The sequence below is a fragment of the Colius striatus genome, chromosome 2, assembly GCF_028858725.1.
Source record: "Colius striatus isolate bColStr4 chromosome 2, bColStr4.1.hap1, whole genome shotgun sequence".
In the NCBI taxonomy this organism is placed as follows: Eukaryota; Metazoa; Chordata; class Aves; order Coliiformes; family Coliidae; genus Colius; species Colius striatus.
This window is the reverse complement of record NC_084760.1, coordinates 70,429,209-70,453,336: the sequence shown is the minus strand read 5'-3', so window position 1 is coordinate 70,453,336 and position 24,128 is coordinate 70,429,209. Positions and strand designations below refer to the sequence as shown.

The 24,128-nt window shown below is 37.3% G+C and overlaps 1 protein-coding gene across 1 annotated transcript in view; it reads left to right on the top strand.

The window, feature by feature from the left end:
• RYR2 (ryanodine receptor 2) overlaps positions 1-24,128 on the top strand; it is a 430,121-nt gene that overhangs the window by 121,441 nt on the left and 284,552 nt on the right. Inside the window, exons 3-4 of the mRNA XM_061991036.1 lie at positions 3,439-3,543; positions 23,933-23,953. Of these exons, the coding sequence (XP_061847020.1) occupies positions 3,439-3,543; positions 23,933-23,953 (126 nt within the window). The remainder of the gene's footprint in view (positions 1-3,438; positions 3,544-23,932; positions 23,954-24,128) is intronic.

The window sequence follows — 24,128 nt, the reverse complement described above, 5'->3', positions numbered from 1 at the left end:
ATGGAAAATGCACTGTAAATAAATTTGTTGTATATTTAAATTATTATTTCAAAATTAATAGGAATTATTATTTTTTAAAGGGGGATATTTAGAATACAGACCTTTAGTCTGTGTCTGTATGCCATCCTGAAGCCTTGCCTTCCAAATGCAGACCTTTAAAAGTGTCAGTATTAAAACAGAATGTGTAGAGGTATATAGAGCTGTAACTCTCTGAACTAAATGTGTCAACAGTTGTACATCTGTCCCATCTATATCCATGCGGTGATTGTTGGACACTGTCTGCAGCCATGCAGTTGAATTAAGTTGAATCTTAAGTAGAGCAAGCAAGTAGAGCTTGATTGACTGCAAGCATCAGTAGATACATCTTCCTTCGGCTTTTAGGGGAAACACATTGCTCTCCAAGGTTTGCTGAGTGTCAAGACATTGTTTCTCTCTTTGCACCACCACCAGTTGGGAAAGAAGAAGGGACAGAAGAAGGAAGAAACAGGAAGAACCCGCCTCTTCCGCTTCTTCTTAAAAAGTCATCGTGGAGTGTCTAGTTGGCTGAGCCTCAGAAGTGGATCTGACTTAGAGCTGGGGAGAGTTTTGAGCAACTTCTTACAGGAGCCATCTTTACAGCCCCATCCCCCTTACCAGAAATAGCTGTCATATCAAACGATGACACCATTTTGTCTCAAGGAGAAAGAAACTGGTTCTAACATTTTGCTAGACTATATGAAGATAGTGCCTCTTTCACCTAATTAAAAGATGATCTCATAGAGTTCTCCTTTATTGTTCTCCATCTGCTCAAAGTGTGTCCTACCTACTAAAAGAATAGCTGAAAATTTTTCATTGCTACATTGTGGCTTCATTCATCTGTTTTAATGGGGAGGGAAGAAAATGCTTATGGCTGTCTTGAACATAAAAGAGAATGAAACCGATGAAGGAAGAGTTCTGTTGTCTTAATCACTCTGTGAAATCATAGAATCACAGAATGGTAGGGGTTGGAAGGGACCTTTAGAGATCATCTAGTCCAAAACCCCCTGCAGAAGCAGGTTCACCTAGATCAGGTCACACAGGAACATGTCCAGACGGGTCTTAAAGACCTCCAAGGAAGGAGACTCCACAACCCCTCTGTGCAGCCTGTGCCAGGACTCCCTCACCCGAACAGTGAAATAGTTTTTTCTTATATTTAAGTGGAACTTTTTGTGTTCCAGCTTCATCCCATTACCCCTTGTCCTGTTGCTAGCTACTATAGAAAAAAGGGATGCCCCAACCCTTTAGATATTTGCAAATGTTAATAAGCTCTCTCCTCAGTCTCCTCTTCTCCAGACTAAACAGTCCCAGTTCCTGCAGCGTTTCCTCGCATGGAAGATGTTCCAGTCCCCTGATAATCTTGGTGGCCCTGTGCTGGACTCTCTCCAGCACTTCCCTGTCCCTCTTGAGCTGAGGAGCCCGGAACTGGACACAGCACTCCAGATGAGGCCTCACCAGGGTAGAGTAGAGAGGGAGAAGAACCTCCCTTGACCTGCTGACCACACTCTTCTTGATGCATCCCAGGATGCCATTGGCCTTCTTGGCCACGAGGGCACATTGCTGGCTCATGGTTAGCTTATTATCAATCAGGACTCCCAGGTGTCTGTCTGCAGAGCTGCTCTTCAGCAGTTCGACCCCCAGCCTGTACTGGTGCATGGGGTTATTCCTTGCAGAATTTTCCTTATTATAGGATATATAACCTGTAGGGTTGATTTGCTAGTAAAAAATTTTGATAGGTCACAAAATTGTATGTCTGAGACATATTCTGACAGCTAAATAACAATAATAACTGTAGGAGCTTTGTTATGCAGACTGTGTTTATTTATGTACATTTGCTTATAACCAGATACAGAAAAAGTCATCTTGGCTCATTTCTGAGGATGTTGTAAGAAGCATCTTTTTTTTGTCCAGACTCATGTTTGTCTTCAGTCATCACTGGGGAGAGTTGAGAGTCAGGCAATTCATTTCTGTGAGGCTTTTTAGAATGGTACATTGTACTCATGTTTACTGAGCAGAAGCAATACCTTGCAACCCCTGATGTTTGAGTGCTCTTCTGATTTGTAAAATAAGGACTTATGATGATACTTACATGATCAGGATGTTTTGAAGAGAATCTAATTATTCTTCTGTTGGGCTGATACTAGCATGAAAAAGACTGTCTGAGTAACTGCAAAAAGGAAATAGTAAAGAGAACACTGACAAGTACATAAAGTCCTGATTGTAAAAGAGTTGACTTTAAAACATTTCATGCTTAAATATCATTACATAAGTCAGTCAAAATCCCATGCCAAAAATACTGCTTTTTAATGCTTTTTGATCTGGCTAAAACTTTAATTTAAAATACTATTTTACATTAAGTGAAATATAAATAGTGGAAGGTAATGAAAGATCTATTGGTTGATAAACAGAGTTCAATTACTACTGTAGTTAGGGGTGATGAACAGCAATTTAGTAAGCTATTATGAGTGTGAGGTATTCTGTGTAAACTAACTTTTGCAAAAGAGAGAATTAAATGGATTTTGCAGCTACCTTTTCTCATGTTGGAAACATGGAAGAGGCCTCTTAAACTGTACAGTTTGAATGAGTGTGCAGTTTAACAGCTCGAGCAGTAAAAGTATTCATTGTCTAAAAACCTATTTCCAGTAGTCAGTAAAAGTATTCCTAAGCTAAAATATATAACTAACAATAAAAGTAAGAGAGAAAGAACATGAAAGAATTTCTGGAGGCAAGCGAAAATGTGTAGGAGTTGTATATTCTTCTATTAAGAGAAGAAAAGATCCTCACATAAAATCTGGTTTTACTTTGCAACTTAGACATTGCTATTACAAACCTGTTTCAATTTTATGATGAGTTTTTATGGTAGTCTGGAAAATTAGATTTTCAATTCTTCAGTCTTTGTTTCAATCAAGACACATTAAATATTTATTTTTATAAGACTCTCTAGTTTTCCTCACTTAAAAAAGAAGACAGGCATACTGCCCTGCAAGATTCAGAAGCCGCTGTCTTCGCTTGATATTAGCTTCTGTTGCAGAAAATTCATCTTGACCTGGAGACCATCGTAAGAATGAGAGGTGGCTACTTACCAGAATCCCAAAGAATGAATTTTGTTTCCCCCTACAAACTGAGTGTAATGTCTTAGATGTATGTTCTATATGCTAGTGTCCAGTGGTTTCTTTATAGACAGTGAGACCCAGTACCCCAGGTGTCAACTTGCAAATGCTGATGAGCAGGGGGGAAGAATAGCTTCCATTCATTTTCTGGCTAAGCAGTTAATTGTTGCAGCCCAGCATGTGGCTGGCTTTTGCAGTCTAAAGAATATGGTAGATCTTTCAGATTCATGGAAAGTAAGGTAAAATAGAACCGTTGGAAGGTGCCATTCAGCGAATCAGTCACTAATGTAACCTTATATTTTCTTTCACCTAGAATGTTCCACCTGATTTGTCCATCTGCACCTTTGTGCTGGAGCAGTCTCTGTCAGTACGAGCCCTCCAGGAAATGCTGGCTAACACAGAAGAAAAGGCAGAAGGAGTAAGTTATTAAATATTCACTTTTTAAAATCTTGCAAAATACACCATTGTCTTTCCCAAAGTACCACAGATTTCACGACTAGCACAAAACTATCATCACCATGAATTCCTTATGTTTTATTTTCCTTCTTTGCTACAGGAATTATCTGATTTTTGTGAAATTCTAAACACTATAGTTTTCACTGAAGCTTGCCAAAGTTGTACATTTCCAACAATTTCAGTGTGCTGCATGTCAGCATAGACCTACAAGAATGTTTTAATTTGAGATCTCATAAAGTGAAGTATAAAGCTTGATCACTTCTCCAGAACAACTAAGTTTTCTGAGGATTTCTGGTTGTATCAAGTGAGACTGTCAAGTGTCTTAAAATGACTTGGATGTGTACTGTTTTTCTCTGGAAATAATGAAGTTTTCCGTGTAGCCTGAGCTAAAACGTCCTATAGCTCACCTTTAGAACTGGAAATAGAATGTTATTGAGTCTTAGTGGACAAAAAATACGGAAACCTATTTTTACAGCCTGGAAAATGAAGGATAGAGGAATAATGTTAATTGTTCGACTAGCAAATAGGTATTTACAAATAAATAATCATGTAATTAATATTCTCCACTGAAAGTGAGAATTTGTTCCAAGAACTAGTTCCAACAGCACAAAATGAAAAGCACATCCGTGAGAAGAGGTGGTACCAGAGTAAGCAGATCTATCCTTCTAAATGGGGACATCTCATCCCTTAAGTTTGTCAATACTAAAACCAAGAGCAAGCAAATCCACGGGAAAACAAAAAATAATTCAAAAGAACAGGCATATACAGGCATAATGTCAAAAATCACAGTCCAAATTCAAGGATGTGCAGTGACAACTGTGTATGCCTATATGTGAAGCAGAGCATCAGTTTTCCTGCTGTTTGTTCCCACAAGGTGTGAGCAGGAGCAGAAACTAAAGTGTAGGTGAACGCATGTTAAAGCAGTGCTATAAGGCAGAATAGAGTAAGTTAATTGGCAGATTTTCTGTTGGGCTGTCTTTAGAAGATCTTGGGGCTTACCCTTAAGTGAATACTTAACTCAGCACAGAGATCACACCCAGAGAACACAGTATAAAGAGCCAAGCTCTCTGCAGAATGGTTAGAAAATGTGAACTCGGGATTTTTCTGGGAAGAGGGCAAGCTAAAGAGGGCTTTGCACAGGTCTCAGATGGAACATTTGCACTAGTTCTGAACTACTCTCTACACTAGATTTGAGCAGAAAAAGAACGACACTTGTAGGGCACAGTGTCTGATGGGACCTATATACTCCAAACCAGAAGAACCATGTTTGATGGTAATCTGGTATTTCCTGGAAACAATTATTGATGTTTTCTATGCATACTCATATCTGTGCCTAAAGAAAAGTGTTGGCAGTTGTACTGATGTACAGTGCTCTGTTCTCATGATCCTTCTGAAATGCACACAAGCAAGTTAAAGCAAAGTCTCTGGTTATTATGTGGTCAATATCTGCTTGCAGAGTGATTTAGTTTGCTCTTAACACCTATTAAATCCCCTAGCAGAAGATATGAAGCCACAGACAGACCAATTGAGATAGCTGGTGTTCACTGAATAATGAAATATATTTCTACTGCCAGTTTTGCCTATGCAAATACATTAGAAATATGCCTGTGTGTCTCTTACATATTAATATATTGATAATAAAAGAGAATAATCTTGAAAATAGTAGCTTGTAGATGAACAAGATCATATTGTTGTCAATATAATTATTTTTCTTGTTACTAAGTCTCTGGAAGCCAAGAATAATGATAATATTAAAATGACTGAATGTGCGTGGACTTGCTGATAAATTAACAGAACTGACATTCTCTATCAGTGTGTAGTTTCTATGAAAAATATATATAAAGTTTTCTGTTTATAGGTATTTATCATAAAGTAGGTACTTATGTAGACAACGTCATATTTTTTGAAGCAACTGTTAGGAGATGTGAGTTTTGCATTTCATGACTTGATGTGCATACTTTAAATTTTATGAGGATGGGTAGTTTTCTGTGTACTTGAAGGACTATTCCTGGAGCAACATCGATTTTTTATTTAGAATAACAATGTTTACTTTCATTTAGGAGAAAAGAGTATGGCAATTTCTTGAGAGGTTGCTACTGTAAACTGGATTCAATATGATCTCACTTTTGTAATGGAAAAAATCCTGCAAAGGGAGGCATTTGAAGTCCTCAGTTACTATTCATTACATTAGAAGTCATTAGGGCTGCTTTGTTTAAAAGTGATCCCATTGTGCTGCTTTGCTTTTTCTAGTGCAATCTCTTGAATGCTACACTTACATAATAAGTATCATTGTTATATAACAGGTAAGTTAGCAGTAATGAAATGGTTGAGTTATATGACCAAAATCTCATGCCACCTTTGAGTCAATAATAAACTACTTAAGAAAGAGTAACTACGTTCACTAACTGGATTTTATTTTAATTTTCCATTAGTATCTATTAGATGTGCAAGATTACCTCTGCAATAAATACCTGCAATAAATAGTGCAAAAAATTCCCAAATGACAATTTCCATACTTCATGATATTAGTGATCCATCTATCTGAGTATACCTACTTCTGTTTCCTGAGTCAGCTAAATGCTAGTATCAGAAGCAACAGTGGAAAATTAGTAAAATTTCATAAGAAAGAATGTATGTAGTGCTCTGTTTCTTATGGCCCAAGGCACTGAGTAGTTACTTTCCAATCTGAAGTTTTATCATTTGCCTTTAAAATACCGTGCTTAGCTCCGGCAAATTAGGAAAACATTGTTATTCATAGTGTGATTGTATACTTTTGGTTTAAAACAATACAGCTACAACCTGTTTTGTTTTCTCAGGCAGCATTATTTACACTTTTCATTTTAAACAGGTACATTTTTTATTTTTCTGGGTTCTTGAGTGCTTTATGCGTATACTACTTCTATTGTTAGTTCATCCATAAAAAAGAATCAGAAGGAAGGCAAAAAGGAGTAATCCTATGGAAAGAGAATAAATAATGATATAAATGAAGACTATCATTACATGTGTGCCCGGAGTCTGGGCTCTGGTATCTTAGGCCAGCAGAATTATAGTTTCTCTCTCTTAGACAGGCCTACAGCTTAGGTATTATTTTGTAGATATTTTGACTTGTTTTTTGAGTGGAACTTTTTATTAGAAAAGCAGGTAAAATATGAAAATATAAATCCTTAGGTTTTTATAAAGCATTTAAGAGCAGAAAAAGTCTTCAAGTCATCTTTTCTTAGTCATCATTTTTTCAGTGAGGCTTCTTCTAAGCCCAATGCTATGTTTTTCAATAAAGCTTATCAGATAATGATCCTGAGAATGTGAACCCACAGTTTTCCAGAATAATTTAGGAATTTAGGAATGGTTGTCACAAGATGTTGTAATCATGGTTTTTTCTGATTATTTTTACTCAATTATTTGTTGAGGGATTTTTTTTTAATCTTTATTGTTTTGTTGTGTTGTTTTTTTTTTTTTAAATCAAGTCTTCCTTTGCTAGATTCAAGAGCCCTAATATTTAGTACTTTCTCATTCTGAAAGGGCTAAAATGCCATAATCAATTCATCCTCTTGTGTTCATTAACTTCTGAGATTTCTGAAAAATACAAACAATATTTGAAAAAATGGTAGACCGTTATGGAGACCTAATGGAGACCTAACTTTAGGTCCCTAGAAGAGGAAAGGATAGCAAAGTTGGCTGTTTTACATTATTATCAACTGCTCCTGTGCTGTTATACCTTCTGCATTGATGTCTTTCAATCAGAAGAGGTGCCACAGTTACATGAGAAGGAAGTTGCCAGGTTTTGGGTGTGAGGAAGGGACTTATAGTTTTGTATCTTCCTTCAGTTTCAAGATTTAAACATAAAAGTTAGATAAAAGTTATCATAAAAGTTAGATAGCAAGTCAGTACATAGTATCAGTCTCACCTTTTAGGACAAGGAAAATGATTTCCCTGTGTCCTGCTTGGACTGTCCTGCCTGTATATCCGGGGATTACCTTAATTCTTATTTTCAATATTTCTGTCAACCACAGGGAAGCATTTTTTTTCACTCTGGTCTCTCAGAAGACGATTGAGTGCAAATCCCTCCAAATTTTATTGCTGTACCATGGCAAAATCTCATTTAATTGGGAGGGTGTAGAGTATAGAAGTGCCTATTCTTGTGAGAGCTTTTGGAGGCCCTGTTTGCTGATCTGTGATTTCCTCTGCCAACAGGAGGTGTGTGCATGGGCTTTTTTTGTTCATGTGTGCATGGAAGAGTGTGAGACTGTTGTGGTGCGGTATTTTTCTTTTCTTTTTTTAAATTTTATCAGCAAAGTGGGTTCAAAGTTTGATTCCTCTGCTAATGACTAGGCTTCTTGCCATATGAAATGCTCGCTAGTAAAATCAACTGAACTTGGAGCATAATGACCTTCTTTTGGAATTGTGTTTCAATGACTCTTGCAGGACAGATGCCCCAAACTCACATCCTGTAAGGAACCAGATGGATTTATCTCAGTTGCTTCTGTGTCCTTTCACATCAGTGTCAGCTTTTTGATCGCTTACTAAAAAAAATGTGCTACTGAAGTAAGGAAGGGTTTCTTTGTGTATCATCTGTAGCAAAAAAGTGAATTTATATGTAGTTACAATTTCTGTATTTTGAATGACATGTACTAGATATAAATATAAATATACTATGTACTAGAATATGTCAGGATAGTTTAAGGCTCTCTAGCATTCATATTGAGAAGACTTTAAGTGCTTAATCAAGAAATCACACTGTATTTGTTCTTTACTTTCTGAGTGAAAAACTCTTTAATAAACTTGAAGTCTTTTTTCTGTTTGCATTCCTAGATTTTACTATATAGAAAACAATGACTCCCATTTGCCTTAATACTCTTGAAAATTGGATTTTTTTTTCAAAATGAAGTGTAGAGTTAACTGTTTTGTTAATTTCCTGCAAATTTATCATAGTTGCCACTTTGTCTGCTGAACCCTTCTGTGTGCAGTTTTCTGCATTTTTTTCCCCAATATTTGTACAGCAGCTGTACTTTTGTACTACCATATGACATGGAGATTTTTGATGCTCGGAAGCCTTATGCTGACCTTCTGGTTGTAAATGAAGATGTGAGACTCCTAAGACACCCTTACCTGTATCAGGAAGTGGGAGGAAAGAAAAAAAATTAAAGGAGCTTATTTATCTTTTTTTTTTTTTTTTCCCCTCAGTAAAGATGTTTGTGCATTTATAATACATGTGTCATGAAAGCTTCATGTTAAATGAATGTGCTGGAGCTTCTCAGACTCTTTATCTGATTGCACTTGTGCCATTCTCTGAGAGATCAAGGTTTGGAACTGAAAGTAGACTTCTGTTTGATACTTTTGGGTGTTCTGTAAACTTGTCTGAAGCTTGACACCAATCCTGAAAGCAAAAAACTCATGTACAAGAGGGTGTTTTTGGAACAGTCAGGCAATGTTGCAGTGGGTCTAAACACAGGGAGAAATTGAACAAATTCAATTCTGCCATTGAAGTGGACTGGAAAAGTGAATGCATTTGAGAGGAAGACAGTGAAGATGACCTAACCTTTCCCTGAGATCTGCAGCTTTGCATAGCTCCAAGGTGAACTGCAAACAAGGATTAAAATAAGTATTGGTCCAGGTTGTGTGTGGCTTAGAAAAAAAAATGGGAATAGCTCGACAACAAACTGAAACTGGCACATCGCAAGACATTCAACAAGGCCACTTGGGCCACAACAACCCCATGCAACAGTACAGACTTGGGGCAGAGTGGCTTGGGAGTTGTCTTGTGGAAAAGGACCTGGGAGTGTTAATTAACAGCTGGCTGAACATGAGCCAGCAGTGTGCTCAGGTGGCCAAGAAGGCCAATGGGATCTTGGCCTGTATCAAAAATAGTGTGACCTGCAGGACCAAGGAGGTGATTATCCCTTTGTACTGAGCACTGGTGAGACCACACTTCAAATATTGTGTTCAGTTCTGGGCTCCTCACTACAAGAAGACCATTGAGGTGCTGGAGCATGTACAGAGACCGGCAACAAAGCTGGTGAAGGATCTGGAGGACAAGTCTTATGAGGAGCGGCTGAGGGATCTGGGGTTTTTTAGCCTAGAGAAGAGGAGACTCAGAGGAGATATAATCACTCTTGAAAACTACCTGAAAGAGAATTGTAGTGAGGTGAGGGTCAATCTCTTCTCTCCAATAATGAATGATAGAACATGAGGAAATCAGTTTAAGTTGTGCCAGAGGAAGTTCAGATTGGACATTAGGAAGAACTTTTTCCCTGAGAGGGTTATTAGGCATTGGAACTGACTGCCCAGGGAGGTGGTGGAGTCACCATCCCTAGGTAGATGGCATAGGTGAAGTACTGAGGGATGTGGTTTAGTTTAGTGGTAGGCCTGGCAGTGTGAGGTTAGTGGTTGGACTTGATTATCTTAAAGGTATTTTCCAACCGTAATGAAGTGCTGGCAGTTAGATTAGGTTGAGGAACTCAAGGTGTGCTGTGGGACTTTTTAGATTGGATAAGAAACTAAAGGATTATTGCGCTCTCTGCTTTATACCAGTCAATTCCATAGGTATCATCCTATTGCAATCTATAATGTATAGCTATTTAACATAAAGGATGGCAACATACTGATGTCATTCAGTTAAGACTTGCTGTTAAGCCCTGGAGCAGTTGGTGGCATTTTGGGGAGGGGGTGGGTGTTGGTTTGGTTTGGTTTTTTCGTTTATTTTTGGTTTGTTTGTTTGGGGTTTTTTTGTTGTTGTTGTTTTGGATTTTGTTTTCCAATAAAATATAAGCACAGAGAAATTTAAAGTGGTACAGTTAAATTTCTCTTTCTGACCCCAAAACTCATGTATTAAAAATGGTTGGAATTTATGTACTAATGGTATTTAGGCAAAACACAAAATAAAAACATAACCTCCCCCCCAAATCCTCATATTCGAATGTCGTTCCAGAATCAGTTTTGCTGCACAATCCTGTGTAAAGCCAAGACAGGCTTTACAATCCTATGTAAAGCCATCCTAAACCTCTTGCTTTCTTAAGCTTACTAGATGTTTCTCCACAGGCAGATATTAACACATTGAGGTTTTTAAACCAGGTTTAATAGGCTTTTAGAATCAGTAAGCTATAGATGTGATTGCCAGTTGCATTTTTTCTGGTTTTGTATGTCTTGATACCTTAAGGACTGATTTGTGCAGAAGTTGAGTTGTATTTTCTTTTTTTCTAATGCACACAGATATAATTCAAATTAGTTGTAAAGCCCAACACTTTACACTAAATAAACTACAGATTTTTTTTTCAAGTTGTACAATTGTATCAAGAATGGAAATAATAATTCTGCAGGCTTTTAAACAGATTGTAAATACCACTATGTAAACATCTCATTACTTAAATAAAAATTCTTCATATCTACATTTGTGTTATAATGGCTTCTTGTAGGGAACTTTCTGCAATATTTGACCACGTGTATGCAAAATTTCAAGAATAGAGTGAGTCCTTTTTTCTCATCTTAGTGGCCTATAATACCAAGTTTAAATAATATTTAGATGCTGGGTACAAAATGCTATCAGTATAGAAAAAGCAGAGCAATGCTATACAGGCTGTGAGTGTGGCAAATGTTAATGGTGTGCATAGTTCTGAATAACAAGAAAGCAGTCTGTCAGGCATCTCCGTAGGACCTTGAAGCAGCTGCAGCTGGAAGATTACACAGGAGACTCTTCTTGAAATCTGTGCAGTGTGCTGAAACTCCAGGAAGTACTGATCAATACCTCTGTGATGACTAAAAATCCATTTCAGTCAAGATTTTCTTAGTGCAATTTTGTTTCTCTCCGTATCTTGCAGGGTTCCAACACCTTGGAGTGCTTTTGTTTCTAACGATGCTGTATATGCATCATTGACTTCCATGTTGTTTAAGTTTAGATGTTAATAGTCCTCCCCAAAGAGGATAACATTTGAATAGTAGCAAGATGAGTAGCATTTAAAAGAGATAGAGCTAGAATTGTGAGACTGAGAAGTACTGAACACACTGGATTCTGGTCCTGAACAGGAGATGGGAAGGAATTCAGTTTGGAGAGGAACAGAGTTAATCTTTGTATTGCTCACGAGGTGTGTCAGAGTTGGTGATAAATTATACATGGTTTCCTGATAGTTGTCACTGAACAGGACTAGATAGCCCCTGTGAGCTTGAGGATACATCTGCATGCATGTAGCTGCATCTCCCCATGGCTGTAAGAAATTAAAATCCATGGTAGCTACATCACTGAGTGAATCTACAATATCTTAGCAAAAATGACAAATCTGGTGAGAACAGGTGTCATTTCACAATAACTGGTTGTCTGTGGAAAAATGATTTGTTTCAGTGCCCAACTGTTCCTTTGTGTCTGCGATAGTGTTGATGCACAGAGGGTGTATGGGATTCGGTTTTGGAAGGGTTGTGCTGAAGAGACATCAAATGATTTGTTTCAGTAACGATAGTAAAACCAAAGCCTTCCAAGCAAGTATCAATCTATTTTAAGCATTTAAGTGCTACTGTAGTGTGAGAGTGACGCTACTACACAGATTTGGTTTTGATTGTTGTCATAAAGAATTACCATTTTAAACTTATCTATGAAGATAGCAACAACTCTTGAGTTGGGAATGGGGAGAAAGAAAGTGAAAGAAATGAAGGGGTTTAGGAACAGGAATATAAACAGAGGAACAGGCTGAGAACAGGAAGTAGTTCTGTTTGCAGAGGTGAGATTCTGCCTCTGGGCTCTAGGACCTAGGTGCAGCAGGGGTTATAGACTCTTGCTCTTTGCCAGGGATGTTGCAAATCTGCTGGGAAGAAGACTTATCTACACAAAGTTAGATAAGCTGAGACATCTTTTATTTGATGATGTGCACCAGGGATTCTTTGGTCATTCCCAAAGAATGTCCAACAAAGCATCAAAATTAAGAGATATTTTTATCCAATACTCTTTTTTTCTTTTTTACTATGCAGATAAAACCCACCTATAATTGTTCATTAAATTTACCCTTTTACCTTGATTGGTTATTTGTTACTTTTACACATTACGTCACTCATTGTTGGTCCCTTATTACACAAGTTACACATATTCATAATCACTTGGCCAACTAACTGATTTAAGCTATTGATTATTTGGTGTTCTGGACCAGAATGGTACTAATTATCTGGCACTCATGACCATAATGTTACGGGTGTTCAGAATAGTGAACAGCCTAATGGTTAATATTACAATCTTTTCTTCCTCTGAAGCAGTCACTCCCAACATTGTTTTTGGATGTTTTAAGTCTTGCAGGTGCATGGATCTAAACAATCCCCCTCATTATCACTCTATATGGTTTTGCCTGGGCCAGGTTTTTGGTCGTGGTGGGAGCTACAGGGGTGGCTTCTTTAAACAAAGATCTGCCAGAAATTTCCCCTGTAGCTGGTAAGGCTCAGGCCAGTCAGTTCTAAGATGGACCCCGCAGGTGACACAGGCATGGCCAATTAGTGCTAAAGGTAACACCTCTGTGAATAACACATTTGAGAAGAACAAAGGAAAAAGTTGCTGCACAGTTGCTAAACTGCAGCAGCAAAAGGGAGTGAGAATGTGAAAACATCTCACATGAGATGTTTTCCTCACATGAGAGGAAAAGCAGGGAGAGGAGGGTGCTTAGGCCCTGGAAGAAAGACTCCCCTGTGACCTGTGGTGAAGATTATGGTGAGGCAAGTTGTCCCCCTGCAGTCCATGGAGACCACCAGGAAGCAGAGATCCACTCACAGCACGTGGAGGACCTCATGCCGGAGCGAATGGATGCTGTAATGAACTGACCACAACCCCCGTCTTCTGTGCCACTGGAGGGGAAGTAAGGAGAGTCCCGAGAAGAGGGAGGGGTGGGGGGAGGTGTTTTAAGGTATAGTTTTATTTCTCATCTTCCCAAGTTGAGTCTGTTTTGCCCATGACTCTAATTGCTGAGTGATCTCTCTGTCCTTATCTCGACTCACAAACCGCTCATTATATTTCTCTGTCCAGTTTATGAGGGGAAGTTATATTATGACTTTTGTGGACACCTGGCTAAACCATCCCACACTCTTACTCCCATTGTGCCTGATTTCTCATGCATGTTTTTCTCTTTGGGAGTGGCTTCACCAAGGAGGCCTGGTTTTGCTATTCGATAAAATCACTTGAATTTTATACCGTCTATAACAGGGCACTCTCCTGTCTTTCTGAAGGGCAGGATCATCCTCTGCAGCTAAACTCATCTCGGAAAAAACAGCAGGGTTGCAGAGCTTGGGATGAGCTCAGAACTTAACAGGAACTATAAACCAAGACCTCGCCTCAGTGTGCATCAGGATCACTCAGCCTGGATTTTAATTTGGAGTGTTTGAGCTTCCACTCTGTGAGCAGGGCCTTGTCCCAGCAAGGGGCAGGACTGCAGGCTCCTGTAGCCCTGTCTGGGAAGGGAGCTGCAGCCTCAGCAGCCTGTGCTGCCTGCCTGCTCAGAAACCAGGAGCCTCCATTTTGGAATGTCTACAGTATCTCAGTTCCAGTAAAGGCTCCTACTGAGTTCCTTCAGGCAGTCTGGATCAAGTGCTTCCCCTTCAAAAGCAGGCCTGTTTAATATGCATATATCTACACACATATACATTTAGGTTAAGAAAAGAGAGTGTGCTGATTTTGACGCTTCCTTAGGCTCTTTGTAGCTATCTGTCCATTAGTAGTCAAATTAAAATAGAATTCTGTGCTTTCAGAGTTCTGCCAGCACGTGAGAATGGGAGATATTATCCCCTCATTTACTGCTTTTTTTACTGCCTTTGATCTTGATCAATAAATGGCTTTTTAATAAGCATGTGATAGTTGCTGAGCTCTGAAGATTATCCTCTCCCTCCCAGTCTCTTTCTGCCTAAGCTGCAGCCTTTACCTGTGTTTGCTGGTTAGGCAGTTGGCTGCCATTCAGTCTTCCAAATAATTGTCCTTCCCTCTGTGCAGAGATAGATAATCCTTTTTCACCTGATGATAGTAAAAGCTCACTCCTTACTTTTCTTTGTGGAAGTACTTTGAAATAGAGCAAAGCAGAGAAACTTGAAAAGATCAGGAGGCACTCAGGCTGATAGCAGTAAACTTGACTTCTGTTAGATTGAGTGTTGTCATCTTGTGACCCTAATTCGCTTGGTTTGTGAAGTCTTGTATTATTGTGTATTATTTTTGTAGTTAGTGCTTGTTTGTGCAGATACTGCTTATGCTGTGGAATGTGCTGTAATTAGGACAGTACATGCAGCTTCCACTCCTGAAGCAGCCTTTGGTCGCTAGCAGTCTGTTGATAAATATGCAGAACAATTACTTTTCTTGAAAGAAGTTTCTATTTTAAAAATATTGAGATGAATCACAGAAGATAATGGTATATACAATGAGCAGAAGGAAAGGGACACATTTGGAAATCCTGTCTTTTCACAGTTTTTCCAATGGTGATTATTTACTGTGGTACATTCCTGTAACTTTGTGTATATGTAGGTCATTTGGCAGCAGACTGTTTTAGTTCACTGAGTATCTGTGCATTTTTGCTCTTTTTGTAAAATGCCACTTCCAAGTGGTGTTCATTTGTTAGCTTATAAGTAGTTTACTGTGTATAGCTCTATTCTTCAAAAGAACTTGTGCATTTGGCCAAATCATGATAATTTCAGTAACAGATAAATAATTTGGCTCTTTTGAGGAACTTCAGGAGAGGTTTCTTATTCTCTTTTCTCTGTGTCACTATTTTCGAGGTACACTACATCGTGAAATACAAAGCCTTCATTTTAAAGAGAGAATGTGGTAGTTTTGGACATCTTCAGAGGAATATATTATGTAGCCAGTATTTACCTCTGCCTAGAAAAAAGCCAACCGTTCTCTTTTCAGTAGTGTTCCCACAGGTTGCAAAGTCCTTTCCTAGTTTGTCTTGAAACTAGAGCCAACAACTTTTCTAAGTGCTGGAACTATCTAAAATATAGAGGTGGAAGACTTTACTGTTTCTTATTTTTCTAGGAACGGTTTTTGGTAGTTTTTTAAAATTTTGCCATTCAAGTTTTCCAGTGAAAATCGATAGCATGTTTAAATGCTTCATCCACAGTGAATTTACCTTCTTTGCAGTATTTTGGATAGCTTAATAAATGTTAAAATATTTTCAGAGCTTTTTACACAGAAATCAAGGATTTAAACACAGTAATTTAAGTGTCTTGGTATTGAGAATCATTCCTTTAAGATCAGAAGTATCCTTGTCTCTGATTACATCAGAAAGTAACTAAATTTTATGAATATGTTGCTGAATACATTCGTCTTCTTCAAGTATCTTATTCTGGTTTTGAGGAGTAATGAACATTCTGAAATTTAATTTGAATTTTGTAACATCAAGAGAACAATTGTCAATGTTTCTGTTAATTTTGAAGGAAATATATCAGGAATCAAACTTACAGAACTTGGTGTGAACTGTTTTGATTTTCAGTTATGTTAACATAGGAAAAATAGTCCTGTTTCACAACAAAGCATGTAAGACCTGTAAATTGTTTACATAGTAATTGGGTACTGGAAGGTGTTAAAACATTTTTTAATCTTTTGATACGTATTTCAGACAGTGAATGCTACAACTAACCCACTCATTTGACTTGATGTTGCAGCCCTACATTGTCTATATCAAGACTCCACATTGCACAGCCTTTTAAAAGTGTTTCTTCAGTGGGGAATGTAATGTGTAGGAAATATCCTTATTCGCTGCTGCTGCAGGAATTACGAGACTCCAGTACTGCTTGTGACTGTCAGTATTGCAAGAAACTGCAAAGTAGAAAATTAAAACTTTATTAGGCAACCAAGACCTTTGGGTGGAAATAACAGTTAAAACAAAGACTCGCAAGATTGCACACTGTTTAGTGGTTTTTGTAGCTCATATGTCTGCACCTACTGAGCTTGCCTAGTGCATTCTCAACTCATGAATACCTTGACACATTTTGAGAAAGAGTGCAAGTGAAAGACTTTCTCCTGGGAGTTTTTCTGAAACCCTAGTAACTTTTCCTTCTTTTTTCCGTTAAATCGTAATCTCTTTCATAGATAATTTCAGGATTTTTCTGGCTTGATGTAAAACAGTAAAGAAAAGAATACCTTGCTTGGGGACATTTAAAAGTTCAAACAAGGAATTAATGGAATAAATCGATTTGTTAGTCTTCAAGGTAACATTTGAACATTTCCGCGTCATACACTTTACTTCAACTACAAAAATTCTCGTTACATCCCAAAACAGTTTGAAAAGCATTTATGATCTCTCTTTTTTTGGGTGTGCTTTGGTTTGGGGTGTTTGTTTGTTTGTTTGTTTACTTGTTTTGTGGTTTTGTTGGTTTTTTCTCCTTTATTTTTTTCCCATCATTAATTATCTTTTTCAGAATGTCTTTTACCACAAGCCCCTCTTTGAAACCTTTTGTGAATAGGACAGCATTTAGGGAATTTCCTTGTAACTTGAAATACAAATCTCCAGAGGACAGTACAGATACACCTGCTAGTGTGAGTACAATACAGTAGGAAATGTTTTCTGAATTCTTTACCTCATGCTTATTCTGCATGTATTTAAGGCAGTTAGGAATTTTTGGTTCATAGCCATCTCCTTTTTATAGTATATCTGCATTTCATGAAGTAAATTTTCAGCCCTTTTACTTCTTAATTCTGGAGCGATTTTTCACTTCCATTAGTTTCCTGTTTTTCTTTTGGCATATTGAATTGATTCAGACTGTGGGCAAGATTAGACTAATCAAGAAGTCAGATTGAAAGAGCCAAGTATGACAGAACCCTACTGTTGCTGGGATTTGGAAGGAGTTTCCTGAAAATGAGATCAGAGAGGTTATGATCTAAAGGAGTTAAATACACTCATAACATTCACTGGTTTTCCTCTAGATGTCACAGTGTTGTTGATAGTTGTACTGTCCTGTCCTCTCATCCAATTACACTAGAAAAGTAGTGAAAAAATAGCCGTTAAACAAATACTTCCAATAACTTTTATTTTAAAGTTTCAATTACACCATGGTAAAGCATCGTAATTAAAGCCAGGAGCTTTTCAGATTTGCGCACTAATAAATCGACATCAGACCTTATTAAGAGAATTAAAACATTTGGTTGCACATATTGTGTTTGCATTCTAAGCTATGCTATTTCTGTAATATGAAAAACTTTAGCTTCACAACTTCTACTCCAGTATTTGGCAACTTCATTTTTCAGGAAAATGCTGTCTGGATCATTTCTCCTGGTGCCTTGTTTTAATAAAATGTTTTCCATGCTGCTGACAGGAAAACTGCTGTCTAATTTTATGTGTGGGGTAGTCTTTGCTGAGGGGATCAAAGTACAGCTCTTCTCCTCTGATCTGAAGGGCCTTGTGTGAAGGGATCATCACATGCAAGTGTCTTGCATGTATATTTCTCCTCAGATGTTTAAGGGATGGGGAGAATGTGTTTCCTCTTAGAGCTAAAAAGCTCTCCCCCCATGCTGTGGGGGTGATAATGAGGAATTTTTTGAGAGGAATGCAATTGTAGCTAGTGGATTTTTGAATATTCAAATAATCTACCTCCAACTGTGTATCTGTGAATTCATTAATTACTTTGTATTAGTAAGCAGTAAGAAAACATGGATAGCTGTCACCTTTATCATTTTTTCAGCATGTGAGGAGAGGGAAAGCAATTTCATCCCCCATGCAAACAGAAAAAGGTAACACTTCCTATAACCATTCTGTATATTAATGAATAAGCCAAGTTATCAAGGTACTTCCTTAAAAAAATAAGAATTTGGCAGTTAAATACACTCTTTTGACAATATAAGCTCTCTGATTTACACTACAGTAGCTAATCACACTAATTAATATTAATAACATCTCTAAAAGCTAACAGCAGTACTTGTGAATATGACATGATGAAAATATATTCAGGTTTGCTAGTGGAACCCCCACATGTAAGAAGAGACAGAAAGGAACCAGAGATCTCTTAATATAATAAGCCAGAACTCTTTTCATTTCCTAGCACTGACCAGAAAGTTTTCTTTTGACAAGTCATAGATGCAGAAAGGCAAGACTTGTTTTTCTAATCAAACTACTGAGCAAAAAGTCCAAACTATAGCTTCTTATTTTGATAGTTTGAGTGTTTTCTTTAGTCTGAGTGTTGCCTGTGGGTGCCAGGTGTAACTCACTGAAGTTACTAAATATCGCAGCAGTTATTTTCCTCAGAATTTCTTTGGATAAGTTTTCATGAGATAGTGCTATGTCAAAAGGAGAGACAGAGCTGTTATGTCCAGCGCTGTTAGCTTGTACTTATTGCACGATCTGCCCTTCCAAACTTTGAATTTACATAACCTCAATTATCCTTACTGAAAAGACAGAAAGTGAGAGAAGAAAAAGAAGGAGAGAGAAAGGAGAGAAAGTGGAGCTCAAAGCATTTCATGCAGCATGGGTCTTTGTATCATGCAGATGGACTTACTGACTACCTGTGGAAAGCTTTATGAAAAATTTCGGTAGTTTAGAGGCTTATTCTACTTAGAATCCTGACTATTGTAATCTATTTTAGAGATGCCACACTGCTAAGTGAAGAACAGGAAATAGAATAAAAAAGGGCAAAACTTTTACAGATAAAACTTCAGTAAATACTATTATTTTCTCCAAAGTGCACCTGATTTAGCATCAGAGGTGATTGTTAGCAGACCATTTCAGGTAAGGCACAAAAAGAATAAGGCTTGACTTTGATCAACAGCATTTTGATCAAATAAAAGTCCTGGGAAAAAAATCAGGAAGTGCAGGCGCAGTGTTTTTGCATTCTACTTATCCTCAGTGAGAAGCAGTAACAGGAATAAAATAATTTCAAATGACCAAATTGTGATAAACGAATATTTCTAGCCTGGCACATGGACTCTTCTTTTCTGTGTGCCATATTTGGAATGAGGATGTACGAAGACATATAGCATAAAAGCAAACATTTTTTTTTTTTGTCCCAGAGAGGTTTCAAAATTTGGAGGTAGATGCCAGACCATTTTCCAGCCTCACCATGAGCATTGTGTTTCTAATGTGCTCCAAGTTTTCCTTCTAGGATGATGGCCTGTAAAAACTCACTGTGGGGGAAGAATAATTAATTTATTTCTTCTCATTAAAGTTTTCTGATCTAGATTGCATACAGAGAAGGAGCTTAACCAAATAAATGTGAAAGCACAGCTCTTGAAGTACTTGAAGACAAAATGCAGTGGAATACAACATTGGACTGGAAGAGAAGACATATCAATTAATTTATTGAATGTTAAATTCAGGAAATCGAGATATTTATAAATTAAGTTTTGTAATAGAAACAAAAATACAATTCCATTTAGAATCTGTCTAGTTCAGTTCTTGTTATTCTAATCTTGCTAATCTTTATTCAAGAGTTTTAGACAGAGATTTTTCTGTATGTTCTCAGTTTCCTCAGTAAGATTTGGTAAGATTTTCCTGCTTTGGTTCAGAAAACTTAGCGTAAGCATAGAGGAAGATAGAGCATCCACTAGCTAGAATGCGTTACTTCATTGAGATTTCAGATCACAGTCCCATTTGTGGATCATGGCAGTATATCCATTGCCGTTTTCTTAAATAGCTGTGGAGAACGTGATTAGTGATAGTCAGCTAAGATTCTCCTATAATGTACAGAATAAAAATTCTCGGTGTTTTTCTGTACTACTTAAGCAGATGAAAGCAAGCAGAATACAGAAGCCGGAGTTAGGAATAGTAGGCTGTTTTGCATAAATTACAGTAGCTTACTTTCCAATTTTCTACACTGGTAATTAATGTTGCTGTATTAGGGGATACTAAACATATGTCTGTGAGCTTCTTTTACATCAAGATTTAAAAAGCAAATTTGTGAATGACTCCTCATAATGGTGAAAAGCTCTCTTTTTATTTCTCATCATTTAGTTTGGTACTCCATATAGAAAGAAAACATAGGGGTAACAGAACAACATTCCTACTGGTTTAACTGACTTTTATGTCTGGATAATGTAGTGCTGGCTATCTGCTGCACTCAGAAAAAAATGTTGGTAAACCAGCTCTCCAATTTGGATTATATGCATTTAAATTTAAAACTTGGCTGGAAAGATTTGAGCTCTTACATGTCAGCAAATACAGATCACACTCTGATGTTTCTGGATTAGTATTGCAGTAAATTTTTTAAATCATGGCTGTATGTTCTTCATGGAGTATTTCTTACTAGAAGTTGTATGAAATTCTACGGGAACTATTAAATCTCTGTAGCATGGTGTTCTCTAGTTCAAGAAGACAGATTATTTTGTAATTTTAAATGCTGTCTAGAGTACAATATTTTTTTTTCTCTCTTTGTAGTGCTACCTGTATTCCTTAAACATGTAGCTGTATGGGTGCCATGACATTTTAGTATCCATAATGCACTGCTCACTAGCTTGAAGTGTCATAATAATTTCTCATCTTCCAAAGTGCCATATGGCAATGAACCCACTAAATTTTTATATCTATTAGCCAATGTCATGTTCTTTTCATCTGGAGAAGTCTTCTGAGTATACAGATACATGTGGAAGGAGTATTTCCAAGTAGTGGACTGCAGATGTACATGTATTTTAAGAGCTTTTCCTTTTCTGGAGGAAAAGTGAATAGTCTTTGGATAAAGAGAAAATCTAGTATATATCTACCTAACTATTTTCTTTTTCCAAGCAATGTGACTTAGTGATCAGGAAAGAAAAGGAGCCAGAAGAGCTAGTAAACGCCACAGATTTGGATTTATCGTGACAAGGCAAAATTTACTGGTTTTTTGTAAACAAATGATCACACTGTTCTTTCACATTGTGACTCATGAGAGGTAACTTACAGAATCAACTGCAAATCCCTGCCTGCCTTACCCCCAGCCCTTCCTGAACTTTAAAACTTCCTAGACCCGTTGGAAGTTCTATACCTTCAAATAGGTCAGCAAAAACCTAAGTAATGTACAGTAAGAAGGGGTAATTTCAAGTCCAAAGGACATTAAGTGCTCTAAAGATGGAGACAACAAATAATGGAAGGTTAGACTTTTTTTTGCTTGTGCGTGTTTTAGCAGTATAGCAAAAGGAGATTTAAATCTTACTGTTTCCAGAATTTGGATGCATACAGGAAAAGTTTTAGGAGAAAGGTTCCTGTGGATTTCAGTCTGCAAAGGCAGACAAAGTATGGAGTTGTCTGTGTTTAGATGTGTTGTGATGTATCTGTTTGCTTGTTGTCTGAATCATAGCTAAGATATAAACATTAGGCTGAGATAGCCACTATTTCTTTTCATTTCTGTTTATTTTTTACATCTATTTTATCTAAATTAGGACAATTAGATATGAGTAATCTCATTTAATTAATCTGTATTATGACGAATTTACGGGCAGGTAAAGACATTATTATGTCATGCTTATTCCATTTTTTTACCCCCAAATGAGATATTAAATGTCTTGAAAGTCACAAGTCTTCCACAATAAGTTCTGTAAGGTAAAAGCAAAAAAAAAAAATTTCTCTCCATACATTGCACAGGCAAGTTTTAGAACTTGTGACAAAGTGGTCTGTAAGAAAGAAAGGTTATTTTGTGACTTCAGTATCTGGAAGACTTCTTCCACAGATGACTAGAGAAAAGAGGGCACACCAGATCCAGGAGGGCTCTGCAGAGGTACACAGAAGACCTATAGAATAGGGATATAATTGAAAAGGCAGAATTTTATTATGGTGTGTACTATACCATGCTTTCAGAAGCAGATCTCTCAGTGCATTCATAGTCTTTCCTGTGTGACCATCACGTGGATGTCAAACTGTAGGGTTTAGCAAGTGTACAATATGCCAAAGCCTGTTGACAATTCTCTTTAAAGATGAATATAGCAATGCAGATTTAGTGTGTACAGTTTATAAATACTTGGCAAATACAGCATTTGACTTGAAGCTAAATGATGTCCCTTAAAATTCAGCAATTATCAGGCAATTAATTGTAAATTGATAATGTAGGTCAAGCTCTGAGTGAATTCTTTCTGATGCCAATTGTGCCTGCCCTGTTCACTTAAAGTTTGGGACAGTAAAAACCTCTTAAAGCAAGGAAATAAAGCAGGAAGCAATTCACCTCTTTCTAGCATTGTCATGGAGTCAGATTGCTTGTAATGCTGTGTTCTCAGAGCATATACAATTTTAACAAAACCAGGTAATAAATAAAAGACTTGTACATGAATTCAACTTGGCTTTTACTTCATTTTAAGACATTGTAGTTGCTTGGTTTTCTAAATTTCAATATCTTATTATATCTTTTAACCGAATCATTGTGATTGGAAAAGACCTTTAATATCATCAAGTCCAATCACTAACTTCACACTGCCAGGCCCATTACTAAACTAAACCGTATCCATCAGCACCTCATCTATGTGTCTTGAATATCTCTAGGGATGGTAACTCCCTGGGCAGCCTGTTTCAATGCTTAACAACCCTCTTGGTGAAAAAGTTCTTCCTAACGTCTAATCTAAACTTCCCTTGGTGCAACTAGACCCCATTTCCTTGTGTCTTATCGTTCACTAGAAAAAAAAGATTGACACCCAACTCACTACAACTCGCCTTCAGGTAGCTGTAGAGAGTTATCATATCTCCTCTCAGTCTCCTCCCCTCTAGGCTAAACATTTCCAGCTCCGTCAACCATATAGCCTTTCTAGTAGCTGAAATGTGTTCTGGTAGGTATTTTTAATCCATTCTGAGACTGTAAGATGGTCCAAAGAGTTTCTAGAGAGAATAATTTTGAATATTTCCTTAATGAACCTTGAAACAGTTTTGTTAATAGAAAACCTTAAGCTTTCAGACTGATGCTGCATTACCCATAGGAAAAAAGAGTGGCAATTTGCTATGTTGTTTGCTGTTCTTATGCAAGATATTCTCTTCTGCTGCAGATTGTAGGGTCAGAGTTTGGCAGGCACCCCCTAATTTTACCTTTCATACTAATGGCATTCATTAAAATGGCAACCCTTGAACAAAGGTCACTAAAACTTTTCAAGTGAATAGTGTTCCGATATGACAGAGCCTTACTTAAGACGAAATGGAGATATGTTTTGTGGGAAACTGTTCTATGTTTTTTACTGGTTGGTACTGAATACATGTGCAATTAATTCAGCTTCGTTCTTCATTTGCTTCCTGTTATCTAATATTTAGATAGACATTTTTGAGTTTCAGAATTCGAAGCGCTTCACATAAAATAAAGACAAAAATGGAAATATTTGCATTTTAAAGTATAGATGCCATCAGAATAACTTCTACTGATGCATCTTGTTTCATGCTAGATACATTTCCAAAAATGTGAAATGTTAACTTCAGGATAGACTTTGATATGCTGCATTTAAGGAAAGAGATTTACTGATTTCTTGCTTTTTCTTTCTACAGCTAGTTGATGTGGAAAAATGGGTATGTGATTCTGTCTTTTATTCACTTGATCCCAAATGTTTCATGTTACCACTGAGTCTAACATGTCTGTTTTGACACCCTCTGTGTTCATGACCCTTCAACTTGCATGGCTCAAAAACAAAGGCGAATATGTGATTGTATAGGATCTGGTTGTTCCTGAATTGTCATTCCAATT